The 15,203-nt window shown below is 46.2% G+C and overlaps 1 protein-coding gene across 6 annotated transcripts in view; it reads right to left on the reverse strand.

Annotated features, from left to right (window-relative positions):
* The window catches only part of LOC144596441 (utrophin-like), a 401,591-nt gene that overhangs the window by 295,746 nt on the left and 90,642 nt on the right, over nucleotides 1–15,203 (reverse strand). For all 6 annotated transcript variants that reach the window (XM_078404693.1, XM_078404692.1, XM_078404691.1 and 3 more), the window contains 2 exons: nucleotides 4,295–4,458; nucleotides 2,905–3,093 (listed from right to left, as the gene is read on the reverse strand). In XM_078404693.1, coding sequence (XP_078260819.1) covers nucleotides 2,905–3,093; nucleotides 4,295–4,458 — 353 coding nt within the window. The remainder of the gene's footprint in view (nucleotides 1–2,904; nucleotides 3,094–4,294; nucleotides 4,459–15,203) is intronic.

The following is a 15,203-nucleotide window of genomic DNA, read 5'->3' on the forward strand; positions in this document are numbered from 1 at the left end:
GAGATAAAGTGGTAGTTAGCACAGATTTATACGTTGGACATTGTGCCTCACGAATCTGATTGAGTCTTTAGTAGATGTAACCAAAAAGGTCAATAAGGGCAGAGCTGTAGATATTGCCTCTATGGATTTCAGCAACGTATTTGACAAGGTTGTGCCTGGTAGCTGCTCTGGAAGGTTAGAGCACACAGGATCCAAGGGGAGCTAGCCGACTGAATAGAAGACAGGCTTTATGGAAGGAAGCAGAGGGTGATGGTGGAAGGATGTTTTGCGAAATGGAGGCCTGTGACCAGTGGTGTGCCTCAAGGATTGTTGCTGCATCCATTGCCATTTGTGGTTTATATCAACAATTTGTTTGAGAATGTAAAGGCAGGGTGGCAGGATTAGTTAGCTTGCAGATGACACCAAAATGGGTGGAATTGCAGATAGGGAAGATGGTTATCTGTTTGGCAAGTGGGCAGAGAAATGGTGACTGATGAAGGGCAATGTACCAAAAGTCAACTTTACCACCCTATCGACTTTTGTCTCAGGCAAGTAAAATCCCAGGCATTTTCTCTGCGAGCATCAATGATCAACATATGTGAAATTTCTGCATGATATTTTAATGCAAACATCAACCAATTTACTTTTGGACCATGATGGGACTTGTTTTTAAATGATAATATGCCCGAAAGGGCAATGAAGCCAAGAATCCGCAGATGCTGGAATCTTGAGCAAAAATGCAGTACTGGAAGAACACAGCGGATCAGGCAGCATCCCTGGAGGGAATGAACAGGCAAGAGTTTGGGTCAGGACCCTTCTTCAGTCTAACGTTCTAATGTTAAGAACCAAATAACATCCAGGAAAAATATCAAATTGAAAGCATACATGAGAATTGAGCTTTGGATCAAGGTGATGGTACAGTCTGAATTTTGGATGCTATTAATTCTCGGAACTAATATTAATTGTTATCAGAGAGCAAAAAAAAGGGCATAAGGAAATCAATGAATCATTTCAGTCTGAAGAAGGGTCTCAACCCAAAACGTCGCCCATTCCTTCTCTCCTGAGATGCTGCCTGACCTGCTGAGTTACTCCAGCATTTTGTGAATAAATACCTTCGATTTGTACCAGCATCTGCAGTTATTTTCTTATAATCAATTATGCTTAGTGTTAGTTTTAGAGATAAAGCCCAGAAACAGACAGGGTAAAAAATGTCTTTATCGTGGAGAAAATCACAGCAAAAATACAGTTGAAAACAGAAAAGTTTGTTTAAAGATGGTCACCATTAATACAGGCGATGCCAGAACTCTAGCCACCTTTTTTTGTTTTTTCGTATATATTTTTATTTTTATTACACCTGTTGATCGTTAGGTTAATATCACAGTTACAGTAGTTAATTCATGGGTGGTACGAGAGGTAAGGTATATGATGAGTGATACTCTTGTTTAGGTAATATGTGAATTATTATTACCAATGAGGAAGTAGTTATTATCCATGTTCATAACAGACATGAAAAGAAGAGAATATACGTGAAAACAGGTGTAACAGAATATGTATCTCCTCCATGTTGTATGTATTCTGTACTATGTGTGTTGAAGAAATTTTTAAAAGTGAGTAATTTTTTTTAAAAGCCCAGAAACAGGTCCTTCGGCCCACCGAGTCTGCACCGACCAGCGATCCCCGCACATTAACACTATCCTACACACACTAGGGACAATTTACCAAGCCGATTAACCTACAAACCGGTATATCTTTGGAGTGTGGGAGTAAACCGAAGATAAAGTTAGATTTACCTCTTGGGGCTAAAGGAATCAAGGGATATGGGGAAAAAACAGGAACGGGGTACTGATTTTAGATGATCAGCCATGATCATATTGAATGGCGGTGCTGGCTCGAAGGGCTGAATGGCCTACTCCTGCACCTATTTTTCTATGTTTCCATGAAGTTCTTGTTTTGAGTCTGATGTCCAGAGGGCAGGAAGTGGCTTGGGATGAAAGCCTCCAAAATCATCAAATAGTTTCAAATTTATTTCTGTGTCTGTGCGACGCAAAGAAAAGAATCGACTTCTTCCAGGGACACTGGTCTTGTTCCAGAAAATCTGGAGTCACAACCCTAAAAGCATCTCACCTACCTATTGCAGTACGTAAAATTACCACGACAGAGATCAGTGCAGAAGGGGTGAAAATGAAGAGAAAATAGCCTTCATGACTTCAATCTTCAGGCCTCATGACATGTTGGCTGGTGTGGGCAAGATGGGCCAAAGGGCCTGTTTCCACACCGTATCACACTACGACTCTAACCACATTCAATGATAACGAACATGTGCCAGCACACTTGTACAGATGCCAACGTTATCAAGAGCAATTCATCGGACCCACCAACTGCCCTTAAATTCCCATTAGGAACCAAGCCATTTTCTACATTAAAAGCCGCTTCCCAATAGCACATTGAGGTAATAAAGATTTGCTGCACAAGACAAACCTCTCATAGCTTTGTGCACTTTAAGTCACATAACAATCCCAGATAGCAATTAGCGTTATTTTGTGCTATGTTCTCGTTTTGCAACAAATGTGCATTTCATTGCATTAGCCTCGTTTATAATTTACTCCTTTTGTCTTCTTCGTAAAGTAATTTTAACAGGGAGCGTTTTATGGAAAATTCTATGTCCAAGAATCAGACTTAGATTCAAGAAGTTGTTTTTAACAAGACTGGAATATCTTCAAGTGCTGTTGCCCATTACTCAATTCAATTATCACCTGCCTTTCTCATGCCTTCCAGGGACAAGATAAGATAATGGGCTAATGAATCAAAAGTCAATCAATCTTTCCTCCAATTTGTTTTATATATTTCTAATCAAGATTTGACCATGTAAAGTGTGCAGGGCAAAAGCCCAACAGCTTTCCATAAACATTCAAAATGTGTACATACCTCATGGATGTGAAATTGCTCCTTCACCTCCTCAACATCAGAGGAGATGTCATCTTGCATCTGAAGAGTATCCTCAGCTGACAATAGCCACGTCAAGACCTCCTCCAGAACTGCCTGGTAACTGTCCAAGTCCACTGTGCTGGGAGTTTCAGCCCTGGAATTCAATACTTCCATTTCCGAGGTCACATCCTAAGCAAAAAGTACAAGATGAATCCCTTTCATACTGATGGTTCTTCATTTCTAAGTTATAAACTTTCGAACATCTGTATGCTTTGAGCATTTTCAACTAGGTTGGGATCACAGCTATGAAGGCTCTCCAAGCCTTTTGCCTCGGAGCTGAAAAGGCATGCCTTACAACCTTCAAGTAATCCACACCACATCTTGAGTCATCAATACAAATAGAAATTTGACTTTCAATTTCAGCTTTACTGAACCACCTTGATTGGTTTTCAAGATCCAAACACATAAATCTCAAAACCCTTATTTGATCTCCAAGTGACTGTTTGGAAACACAACTTTATTTCACAAGGTATGGAGTGTAAATAAAAGAACTGCAGGTACTGGTTAATACACAAAAGTACACAAAGTGCTGGAGTAACTCAGCAGGTCAATAGACAATAGACAATAGATGCAGGAGGAGACCATTTGGCCCTTCGAGCCAGCACCACCATTCAATGTGATCATGGCTGATCATTCTCAATCAGTACCCTGTTCCTGCCTTTTCCCCATACCCCCTGACTCTGCTATCCTTAAGAGCTCTATCTAGCTCTCTCTTGAATGCATTCAGAGAATTGGCCTCCACTGCCTTCTGAGGCAGAGAATTCCACAGATTCACAACTCTCTGACTGAAAAAGTTTTTCCTCATCTCCGTTCTAAATGGCCTACCCCTTATTCTTAAACTGTGGCCCCTTGTTCTGGACTCCCCCAACATTGGGAACATGTTTCCTACCTTTAACGTGTCCAGCCGCTTAATAATCTTATACGTTTCGATAAGATCTCCTCTCATCCTTCAAAATTCCAGTGTATACAAGCCTAGTCGCTCCAGTCTTTCAACATATGACAGTTGTTGAAAGGTCAGGAAGCATCTCTGATTTCGGGTTGAGACCCTTCTTTTCCCCAAAATCCACAAACAGGACTGCCCCGGCAGAGCCATTGCCTCTGCCCCACTGAACTCAATTCCATCCTGAACCTATGCAGACTCATGGATTTCATTAAGTCTAGCGAAGGGTCTCGACCCAAAACGTCACCCTTTCCTTCTCTCCAGAGATGCTGCCTGACCCGCTGAGTTACTCCAGCTTTTTGTGTCCATCTTCAGTTTAAACCAGCATCTGCAGTTCCTTCTCACACACAGTGTCTTTTACTCACTGTACAGTAACGAGTAATTATTTACCAGCTGATGGGATGACGGAACCTCGGTGGATTCTACTTTGTATTGTCTTGGCAGAGTCTCCACTTCATGGATGGCTTCCATGGTGACTTGTTGAGGGAGCACCTCAAATAAAGATGTTACGTACATAATGATGGATTTCTTGTCAGGCAACGAAACAGCAATATCTGAATTAAAACAGCAATATCTGAATTAAAACTCATTCCTCATTATGTCATGAATGAGTTCCAAACAAAATTTCCAAAAAAAAGTAAAATTGCAAAGTTCGAGTTTATTCAACCCTAGACATTGAAAGGGAACAAGCTACCAACTCTTCACAGCTCTGACTAGTAATCATCAACTCAATGTTTGCCTGATCCACAAGTCATATGCATTATTTTCTTTATATTGCATTGCCATTGGCTTTTTATTCCGTATATTAACGTAATTTCAATCCTGGCTCATCAGTTCATCTCTGGATTGGCAGCTTAACAAACTGACCACCAGGATATCGATTCCCCTACTACAATTTCTGGAAGAGTTTGATTTCTTAACCGCGGCAGAAATATGGACCAAATGTTACAAATTTCAAAGCCCTATACTCACATCAATAAGGTCATGTGGGAGGAACAGAATTAGGCCATTCGGCCCATCAAGTCTACTCCACCATTCAATCATGGCTGATCTATCTCTCTGTCCTAACCCCATTCTCCTGCCTCAATGAGAGAATCAATACAAATATAGATTTGAACCAGGCAACTGTTAAATTTGCTCGTAACATCAACTGCCACCCAGAATCACCAGGCAAGCTGCAGTACAGCAGCAAATTGCACCAGCATCATGTAGGCATCAGACTGTACTTTGGACTCTAGAGATAGTGTTGAAACAGACCTTTTGGCCTACCACATCCACACCGACCACCAATCACCCCATACACTAGCACTGTCTCATTCACAAGGGACAATTTAGAATTCTACTGAAGCCAATCAACCTACACACCAGTATGTCTTCATAAGTTCTAGGAGCAGAATAAGGCCATTCGGCCCATCGTCTACACCGCCATTCAATCATGGCTGATCGATCTTTCCCTCTCAACCCCATTCTCCGGCCTTCGCGCCATATCTCTGACACCTCTACTAATCCAGAATCTATCATTCTCCGCAGCGGTAGAGTTGCTGCCTTACAGCGAATGCAGCCCCGGAGATTCAGGTTCGATCCTGACTACGGGCGCCGTCTGTACGGAGTTTGTACGTTCTCCCCGTGACCTGCGTGGGTTTTCTCCGAGACCTTCGGTTTCCTCCCACATTCCAAAGACGTACAGGTTTGTAGGTTAATTGGCTGGGTAAATGTTAAAATTGTCCCTAGTACGTGTAGGATAGTATTAATGTGCGGGGATCGCTGGGCGGAGCGGACTCGGTGGGCCGAAGGGCCTGTTTCCGCGCTGTATCTCTAAATCTAAATCTAAAAAAAAATCTAAAAGCCAGTCACAGGGAGAACGGACAAATTCAACACGGACAGCACCCGTAGTCAGGAACCCAGGTATCTGGCGCTGTACAGTAGCAACTCTACGACTGCACCACTGTTGTCACCCTTGTGTGCCACTGAGGCCGTGTCCCTGAAACACCATGACAGCCTTCAAGAGAACGCAAAGGCTCACTGACTTACTCACTGTGATATTTAAAAATCATTTAAAGTAAATGACTAAAAGCATTGGAAAAAAATTATTAGAAACACAATAAAGCCCTTTCAACTCAATGTAAATACCAAAATAAGACAAACCAATTGGCCATCACTTTCTTCAGGCCAAGAACGAATGTAATCTCTGGTCAAATGTCAGGCTCAGAAAGGGCCAATTCCCTTATGCTTTTGCATGTGGATCCCAATGACTAGGCAACATGGCATCTGTAAAGAGGTCTAGAACATATGGTCGGTCCACACAAGTCCTGGACTTTGGTGGCAACAGCTCAACACCTGCAGTTCTTTTTGGAACTGCCGACCATGGCCAGCTCAAGTCCACGCCTGGTTTAGAAGGCAGATTGGTCCAATATGACGCCATTGTTGCTATCAGCATTGATTCCTCTTCTCAACATGAATCTCACCAAAGATATAAATGGAACAAAAGGAGCCAGTGGCAGACTTCAAAAGGCAGCTAATGGATTGGCTGAGTGATTAAAAATTGGCTAATTGACCAGCCAATAAAAAGGGCTGGTGTAGCGGCGTGGCCCATTAAGAGCGGTCTTGTGGGGGTGAGGTGCGTATGGGGGTGAGGTGCCGCGTGGGGGTGAGGTGCCGCGTGGGGGTGAGGTGCCGCGTGGGGGTGAGGTGCCGCGTGGGGGTGAGGTGCCGCGTGGGGGTGAGGTGCCGCGTGGGGGTGAGGTGCCGCGTGGGGGTGAGGTGCCGCGTGGGGGTGAGGTGCCGCGTGGGGGTGAGGTGCCGCGTGGGGGTGAGGTGCCGCGTGGGGGTGAGGTGCCGCGTGGGGGTGAGGTGCCGCGTGGGGGTGAGGTGCCGCGTGGGGGTGAGGTGCCGCGTGGGGGTGAGGTGCCGCGTGGGGGTGAGGTGCCGCGTGGGGGGTGAGGTGCCGCGTGGGGGTGAGGTGCCGCGTGGGGGTGAGGTGCCGCGTGGGGGTGAGGTGCCGCGTGGGGGTGAGGTGCCGCGTGGGGGTGAGGTGCCGCGTGGGGGTGAGGGGCCGCGTGGGGGTGAGGTGCCTGTGGGGGTGAGGTGCCATGTGGAGGTTTCGTTCAAGAGGCTTCGGCAAGGAGGCTGAGACAAAGGTCTCCCAGGTTCTGCACACCGCTCTCTCGCATCTTGACAGCCAGAAGGGGGGCTATGTTAGGATGCTGTTCATTGACTTTAGTTCAGCTTTCAATACTATAGTCCCCTCCAGACTTGCTGAGAAGCTGCTGGAACTGGGGCTTAGCACCCCTCTGTGTGCCTGGGTCCTGGACTTTCTCACCGCCAGGCCCCAAGTGGTCAGGATGGGGGAACACACATCTAGCCCCCTCACCCTGAACACAGGATCCCCCCCGGGTTGCATCCTTAGCCCCCTACTGTACTCCCTGTACACACATGACTGTGCGGCAAGGTTCAGCTCCAACTCCATCATCAAGTTTGCTGATGACACTGTGGTGGTGGGCCGGATCTCCAACAACGATGAGAAGGCCTCCCGGGAGGAGGTGGCTGATCTGGCACTCTGGTGTCAGGACAATAGCCTCCTCTTGAATGTCACTAAAACTAAGGAGCTGATTGTGGACTTTAGAAGGGCTCAACATCCGAGGACGTACACGCCACTGGAGATAAATGGGATTACTGTGGATAGGGTGAGCAGTTTTAAATACCTGGGAGTCCACATCACAGAGGATCTGACATGGACAACACACATTGCCACACTGGTGGGTAAGGCAAAGCAGCGCCTTTACCACCTCAGACAGCTGAGGAAATTCAGAGTGTCTCTGAGGATCCTTCCGTGCTTCTACTCTGGGGCTGGAGAGAGCATCCTGTCCGGCAACATCTCAATCTGGTTTGGGAACAGCTCTGCCCAGGACAGGATGGCCCTGCGGAGAGTAGTGCGTTCGGCAGAACGCACCATGGGAACTACACTCGCCCCCCTGCAGGACCTATACATCAGGAGGTGCAGATCTAGAGCAAGCAAGATTATGGGGGACCCCTGCCACCCCAGCAACGGACTGTTCCAGCTGCTACGGTCAGGCAAGCGCCTCCGCTGTCACGCTGTGAAAACGGAGAGGATGAGACGGAGTTTCTTCCCACAGGCCATCAGGACTGTTAACTATTATAACTCCAGGGACTAAATTTTCTTTTCTGTATTAATTTTAATTTATATGCTGTAATTGTAATTTTTTTGCACAATCCGCAGGCATTGCCACTTTCATTTCACTGCACATCGTGTATGTGTATGTGACAAATAAACTTGACTTGACTTAAGCAGAGATCAGGAGATAAAGGTAGAGACTGCTGTTTCTTGTGTTGTGCTTTTTTCCCCTCTGTTTGGGTACAGTAGTGATGGCAGGTAGGATAGTGCAATGTTCCTCGTGCAGGATATGGGAAGTGTGGGACACTGCTGGTATCACTGATGACTACACCTGTGGGATCTGTGTCCAGGCCCAGCTCCTTGCAGCTGCAATAGGGAACTGGAGCTGCAGCTGGTCAGCCTCGGGATCATCCAGGAGGGCCAGGGCTTCATAGATGGGAGTTATAGGGAGGTAGTCACACACAAGGCAAACAAAGAACAGGTGCATTACCATGAGGAAAGAGAACAGAGTGCTGGTGATCCCTGTGTCCATTCCCCTACGAAACAGGTACACCCCTTCGGCAACGATCTGCATGGTGGCGCAGCGGTAGAGTTGATTGACTTTGTATACTAGGGCGGCACGGTAGCGCAGCGGTAGAGTTGCTGCTTTACAGCGAATGCAGCGCCGGAGACTCAGGTTCGATCCTGACTACGGGTGCTGTATTGTAAGGAGTTTGTACGTTCTCCCCGTGACCTGCGTGGGTTTTCTCCGAGATCTTCGGTTTCCTCCCACACTCCAAAGACGTACAGGTATGTAGGTTAATTGGCTGGGTAAATGTAAAAATTGTCCCTAGTGTGTGTAGGATAGTGTTAATAGTGTTAGTGTGCGGGGATCGCTGGGTGGCGCGGACTTGGTGGGCCGAAAAGGCCTGTTTCCGCGCTGTATATATATGATATGATATGATATATGAAATGTACCTAGTCCCTGGTGAGTGTCGGACTGTGTTAATATGCGGGGATCGCTGGTCGGTGCGGACTCGGTGGGCCGAAGGGCCTGTTGCTCTAAACTAACAAGCAGAAGTAGCAGTCAGGGCTGTGGCACCAAGCCTGGCTCTGAGGCACGGCAGGGAAGGGTAATATCAGGTAAATCCAGAGTGATAGGAGACTTGTTAGTTAGCGGGCCAGACAGGAGATTCTGTGATAGCAATCGGGACTCCAGCATGGCGTGCTGCCTCCGTGATGCCACAGAACGGCTGCATGACATCCTCAAGAGGGACAATGAGCAGCCGGACATTGTTGTTCACGTTGGCACAAAAGACATGGGTAGGAAAAGGCAAGAGGTTGTCCAAAATGATTATGGGGAGTTGGGCAAAAAGGTTAAAAAGCAGGACCTGTAGGGTAGTGATCTCCAGATTTACTCCCTGTGCCATGAAGTAGTTAGGGTAGGGATATGAAGATTGGACAGATGTAAGTGCGGCTGAACAGTTGGTGTAGGAGGCAGGGATTCAGATTTCTGGACCATTGGGATCTCTTCTGGGGCAGAGATGCAAGAAGGATAGGTTGCACCTGAACGAGAGGAAACCAAATCTTGCCAGGCATATTCGCTAGGGGCGGCACCGTGACACAGTGATACAGTTATTGCCTTACTACGCCCGAGACCCAGGTTCTATCCTGATTACGGGTGCTGTCTGCACGGAGTATGTAGGTTTTCCCTGTGACCTGCTTGGGTTTTGGTTTCCTACCACACTCGAAGAACGTAGAGGTTTGTCAGTTAATTGGCTTGGTACAAATGTAAATTATTCCTCGTGTGTGTAGATAATGTTAATATGCGGGGATCGTTGGTCGGTGCGTACATGGTGGGCCGAAGGGCCTGTTTCCGTGCTGTGTCTCTAAACTAAACTAGTGCTTCACTGGTGGGTTTAAACAAGACTAGAAGTGGGGTGGGATCCAACTTGGGAGACAAGTATGAGGCTGGAAGTCAGTATGGAAAATGATGAAAGCAAGATCGATGAACAAAATGGCCAGGAGCATGGCAGAGAGCGAAGGAGGGTCGTTGGACTGAATCGCACTTATTTGAATGTGAGAGACCTAATGGTTAAGGCAGATGAACTTAGTGCATAGATAGGGACAAGTGACTGGGACATGTTTAAGGAAATCTGGCTAAGAGAGGACAGAAGATAGACACAATATTCTGGAGTAACTCAGTGGGTCAGGCAGCATCTCTGGAAAAAAAGGATAGGTGACATTTCAGGTTGGGACCCTTCTTCAGACTATGTCTCCTTCCACATCCCAAACGTTGTGTCTATCTTTGGTATAAACTGGCATCTGCAGTTCTTTGTTTCTAAAAGACAGGCAGGACTGGCAGCTTAATGTTCCACAGTACAGGTACTCCAGGAGAGATAAAGGTGGGGGTAAAAGCAGAGAGGGTGTTGCTATATTGATTAAGGAGGATGTCACAGCAGTAGTGTGTGATGACAGTACTGATGGTTTGTCCAGTGAGGCTGAGAAATAAAAATGGGATGATCACTTTATCAGGGTGTACTACAGACCCCCACAATAGTCACCGGGGATTGGAGAAGCAAATATGCCAAGAGATTGCAGGCAGCTGCAAGAACAATAAGGTTGCCAGAGTAGGGGATTTTAACTTTCCCAACATAGACTAGGGCCATCATAGCGCCAAGGGCTTAGACGGGATGGAATTTGTCAAATATATGTTCTGGAAAGTTTCCTCAGGCAATATGCAAAGGCCAAAACATGAAAGATGTTTACAAAACTGGGACATGCAAGTGACCAAAGTGTCTGTGGGTGACCACAGTTCTAGTAGCTTTAAACAAGTTAAGGATAAAGACCTATAAGAAAATAACTGCAGATGCTGGTACAAATCAAAGGTATTTATTCACAAAATGCTGGAGTAACTCAGCAGGTCAGGCAGCATCTCGGGAGAGAAGGAAAGGAAAAACGTCACCCATTCCTTCTCTCCCGAGATGCTGCCTGACTGAAGGATAAAGACCTTACGAGTTAAAATTTTGAATTGATTTGATTGATACTTCATTGTCACACATACTTGGTGCAGTGAGATTTGTTGTTTGCATACAGTACAAGTATGCAAGAGGGCATCAACAAAGTTACAAAAGTATTCAATATGGTCTCTCTTCCTTTCCCCCCCCCCCCATTGTCTCCAAGTCTACATAGTTTGGAACTTAGTTGAAGGTTGGGAAGAGTGTTCTCCTGAACCTGGACAATACAGTTTTCAGGCTCTTTCTTATACATTGTTCCTGACAGCAGGAGTGAAATGAAAGCATGGCCAAGCAGGGGTGGGTCCGCGATAATGCCAGCTTCTTTTTGAGGCAACGACTCCTGTCGATCCCTTCCATAATGGGAAGATCAGTACCCGTGATGGACTGGGCAGAGTTCACCACTTTTGCAATCATCTTCATTCCTGGGCATTCCAGTTGCCGAACCATGCCATGAAGCAATCAGTCATTAAGCTCTTTACTGTACACCCATAGAAGTTCAGGAGAGTATTTGTCACTATACCAAATCTGCTCAATCTTCTGAGGAAGTAGGGCTTTCTTTATGATTGCATCAATGTGCTGGCTCCAAGACAGATTTTCAGCGATATGCACGCCCAGGAATTTGACGTTTTTGACACACTCCACTGCCGTTCTGTCAATGAATACAGGTTTTTGGATTCTCGGCATTCCTCTTCTAAAGTCAACAACTTGGTTTTACTTGCGTTGAGAACAAAGTTGTTGTTCTGGCACTATTCAGTCACTCAATCAATCTCCGTATTCTACTCTGACTCATTATACTCTGTCTGAAGAAGGGTCTCGACCCGAAACATCACCCATTCCTTCTCTCCTGAGATGCTGCCTGACCTGCTGAGTTACTCCAGCATTTTGTGAAATAAATACCTTCGATTTGTACCAGCATCTGAGGTTATTTTCTTACATCATACAACAATGATTGTGTTTGTGGACGAAAGAATGTCAGGAAATTGGGACGCTTTTAAAAGTGTGGTAACAAGAGTTCAGGGCAAGCATGTTCCTGTTGGAGTGAAGGACAAGGCGGGTGGGAACAAAGAAGCTTGGATGAAAAGTAGACATAGGATAGGCATCGGTAGCTGGGATCAAGTGATTCCTTGGAGGAGTTTCAGGAACTGAGAGACATTCTTTAGAAGGAAATCAGAAGGACAAAAAGGCAGGAAATAGTTCTAGCAGATAATAAGGAAATTCAAAAGAGATTTTGTGTACATTAAGGGAAAGAGGTTGAATAGGGACCCTCAGAAACTAAAGCGGTAATTTCTGTGTGGAGCCACAGGAGATGGGCAATACTCAATGAGTATTTCTCCTCTGTTTTTACATAGACACGTAGAAAATAGGTGCAGGAGTAGGCCATTCAGCCCTTCGAGCCAGCACCGCCATTCAATATGATCATGGCTGATCATCCAAAATCAGTACCCTGTTCCTGCTTTTTCCCCATATCCCTTGATTCCATTAGCCCTAACTCTCTCTTGAAAACATCCAGTGAATTGGCCTCCACTGCCTTCTGTGGCAGAGAATTCCATAGATTCACAACTCTCTGGGTGAAAAAGTTTTTCCTCATTTCAGTCCTAAATGGCCTACCCCTTATTCTTAACTAACCCCTTATCTACTTTAGTTTACTTTAGTTTGGTTTAGAGATACAGCGCAGAAACATGCCCTTCGCACCGACCAGCGATCCCCGCACACTTGCACTATCCCAAGGACAATTTACAATGACACCAAGCCAATTGACCTACAAACCTCTACGTCTTTGGAGTGTGGGAAGAAACCGGAGATCCCAGAGAAAACCCACGCAGATCATTGGGAGAACGTACAAACTCCATACAGACAAGCACCCACAGTCAGGATGGAACCAGTCTTTGGCGTTGTAAGGCAGCAACTCGACCGCCCCAAATGCAGGCTCTTCTAGGGCCACACCTCACCCCCACACCTCTTCTAGGGCTTGGCCTATAACTACAGCACATTGCAACTCCTCCTTCCACATCAAAAAAGCATCCTCCTTCTCTGATAATTTGATCCCCAAATGATTTGGTTCACTGGCCCATTTCCGTTAATTTAGACAATAGACAATAGACAATAGGTGCAGGAGTAGGCCATTCAGCCCTTCGAGCCAGCACTGCCATTCAATGCGATCATGGCTGATCACTCTCAATCAGTACCCCGTTCCTGCCTTCTCCCCATACCCCCTCACTCCGCTATCCTTAAGAGCTCTATCCAGCTCTCTCTTGAAAGCATCCAACGAACTGGCCTCCACTGCCTTCTGAGGCAGAGAATTCCACACCTTCACCACCCTCTGACTGAAAAAGTTCTTCCTCATCTCCGTTCTAAATGGCCTACCCCTTATTCTTAAACTGTGGCCCCTTGTTCTGGACTCCCCCAACATTGGGAACATGTTATCTGCCTCTAATGTGTCCAATCCCCTAATTATCTTATATGTTTCAATAAGATCCCCCCTCATCCTTCTAAATTCCAGTGTATACAAGCCCAATCACTCCAGCCTTTCAACATACGACAGTCCCGCCATTCCGGGAATTAACCTAGTGAACCTACGCTGCACGCCCTCCATAGCAAGAATATCCTTCCTCAAATTTGGAGACCAAAACTGCACACAGTACTCCAGGTGCGGTCTCACCAGGGCCCGGTACAACTGTAGAAGGACCTCTTTGCTCCTATACTCAACTCCTCTTGTTACGAAGGCCAACATTCCATTGGCTTTCTTCACTGCCTGCTGTACCTGCATGCTTCCTTTCATTGACTGATGCACTAGGACACCCAGATCTCGTTGAACTCCCCCTCCTCCTAACTTGACACCTAATTTACATTTACTGCCTTTGTTTCTAATCCTTGAAGGGGAAATCCTCAACACCTTTACCTTGGAGAAAGACAAAGACTGAGGTACTTGTGATGGCTATTGGAAATATCTTGAGGTGCTGAACATCCTAAGGCCAATGAAGGTAGATAAATCTCCTGTGCCTGATCAGATGTATCTGAGGACATGGTGGGAAGCTAGAGCAGAATTTGCAGAGGCAATCAAAAAGGATGCAGAGGGTAAAGTTGACATTGTCAGTATGGACTTAAGCACAGCTTTTGATCAGGTTCGGCATGGTTGGCTGCAATGGCAGGTTAGATCGCACGGGATCAAGAGAGGGAGAGCTGACTGGGTGGACAATTGGCTTCCTGGAAGGAGGCAGAGGATTATGATGGAAGGTTGTATTTCGGATGGATTCCTGTGACTAGCGGGGTGCCTTGGGGTTCAGTGATGGGATCACTACCATTTGTGGTTTATATTAACAAACTGGATTAAAATGTAGAAGGCTTTGCAGATGATAATCACGAGGTTAATCCCCGGAGTGGCGGGACTGTCATATGAGGAAAGATTGGAAAGACTGGACTTGCATTCACTGGAGTTTGGCAGGATGAGAGGGGATCTTATAGAGACGTATAAAATTATGAAAGGACTGGACAAGCTAGATGCAGGAAAAATGTTCCCAATGTTGGGGGAGTCCACAACCAGGGGCCACAGTCTAAGAATAAAGGGGAGGCCATTTAAAACTGAGGTAAGAAGAAACTTTTCCACCCAGAGAGTTGTGAATTTGTGGAATTCTCTGCCCCAGAAGGCAGTGGAGGCCAATTCACTAGATGAATTTAAAAGAGAGTTAGATAGAGCTCTAGGGGCTAGTGGAATCAAGGGATATGGGGAGAAGGCAGGCACGGGTTACTGATTGTGGATGATCAGCCATGATCATAATGAATGACGGTGCTTTTTTTAAAAAGAGATATAGCACGGAAACAGGTCCTTCAGCCCACCGAGTCCGCGCCGCCCAGCGATCCCCGCATACTAACACTATCCTACACACACTAGGGACAATTTTTACATTTACCCAGTCAATTAACCTACATACCTGTACGTCTTTGGAGTGTGGGAGAAAACCGAAGATCTCGGAGAAAACCCACACAGGTCACGGGGAGAACGTACAAACTCCGTACAGACGGCACCCGTAGTCAGGATCGAAACGGAGTCTCCGGCGCTGCATTCGCTGTAAGGCAGCAACTCTACCGCTGCGCCACCGTGCCGGACCAAGGGCCAAATAGCCTCCTCATGCACCTATTTTCTATGTTTTTTCTATACCAAAGTAGGTGGTAT

The sequence above is a fragment of the Rhinoraja longicauda genome, chromosome 9, assembly GCF_053455715.1.
Source record: "Rhinoraja longicauda isolate Sanriku21f chromosome 9, sRhiLon1.1, whole genome shotgun sequence".
Classification (NCBI taxonomy): domain Eukaryota; kingdom Metazoa; phylum Chordata; class Chondrichthyes; order Rajiformes; family Arhynchobatidae; genus Rhinoraja; species Rhinoraja longicauda.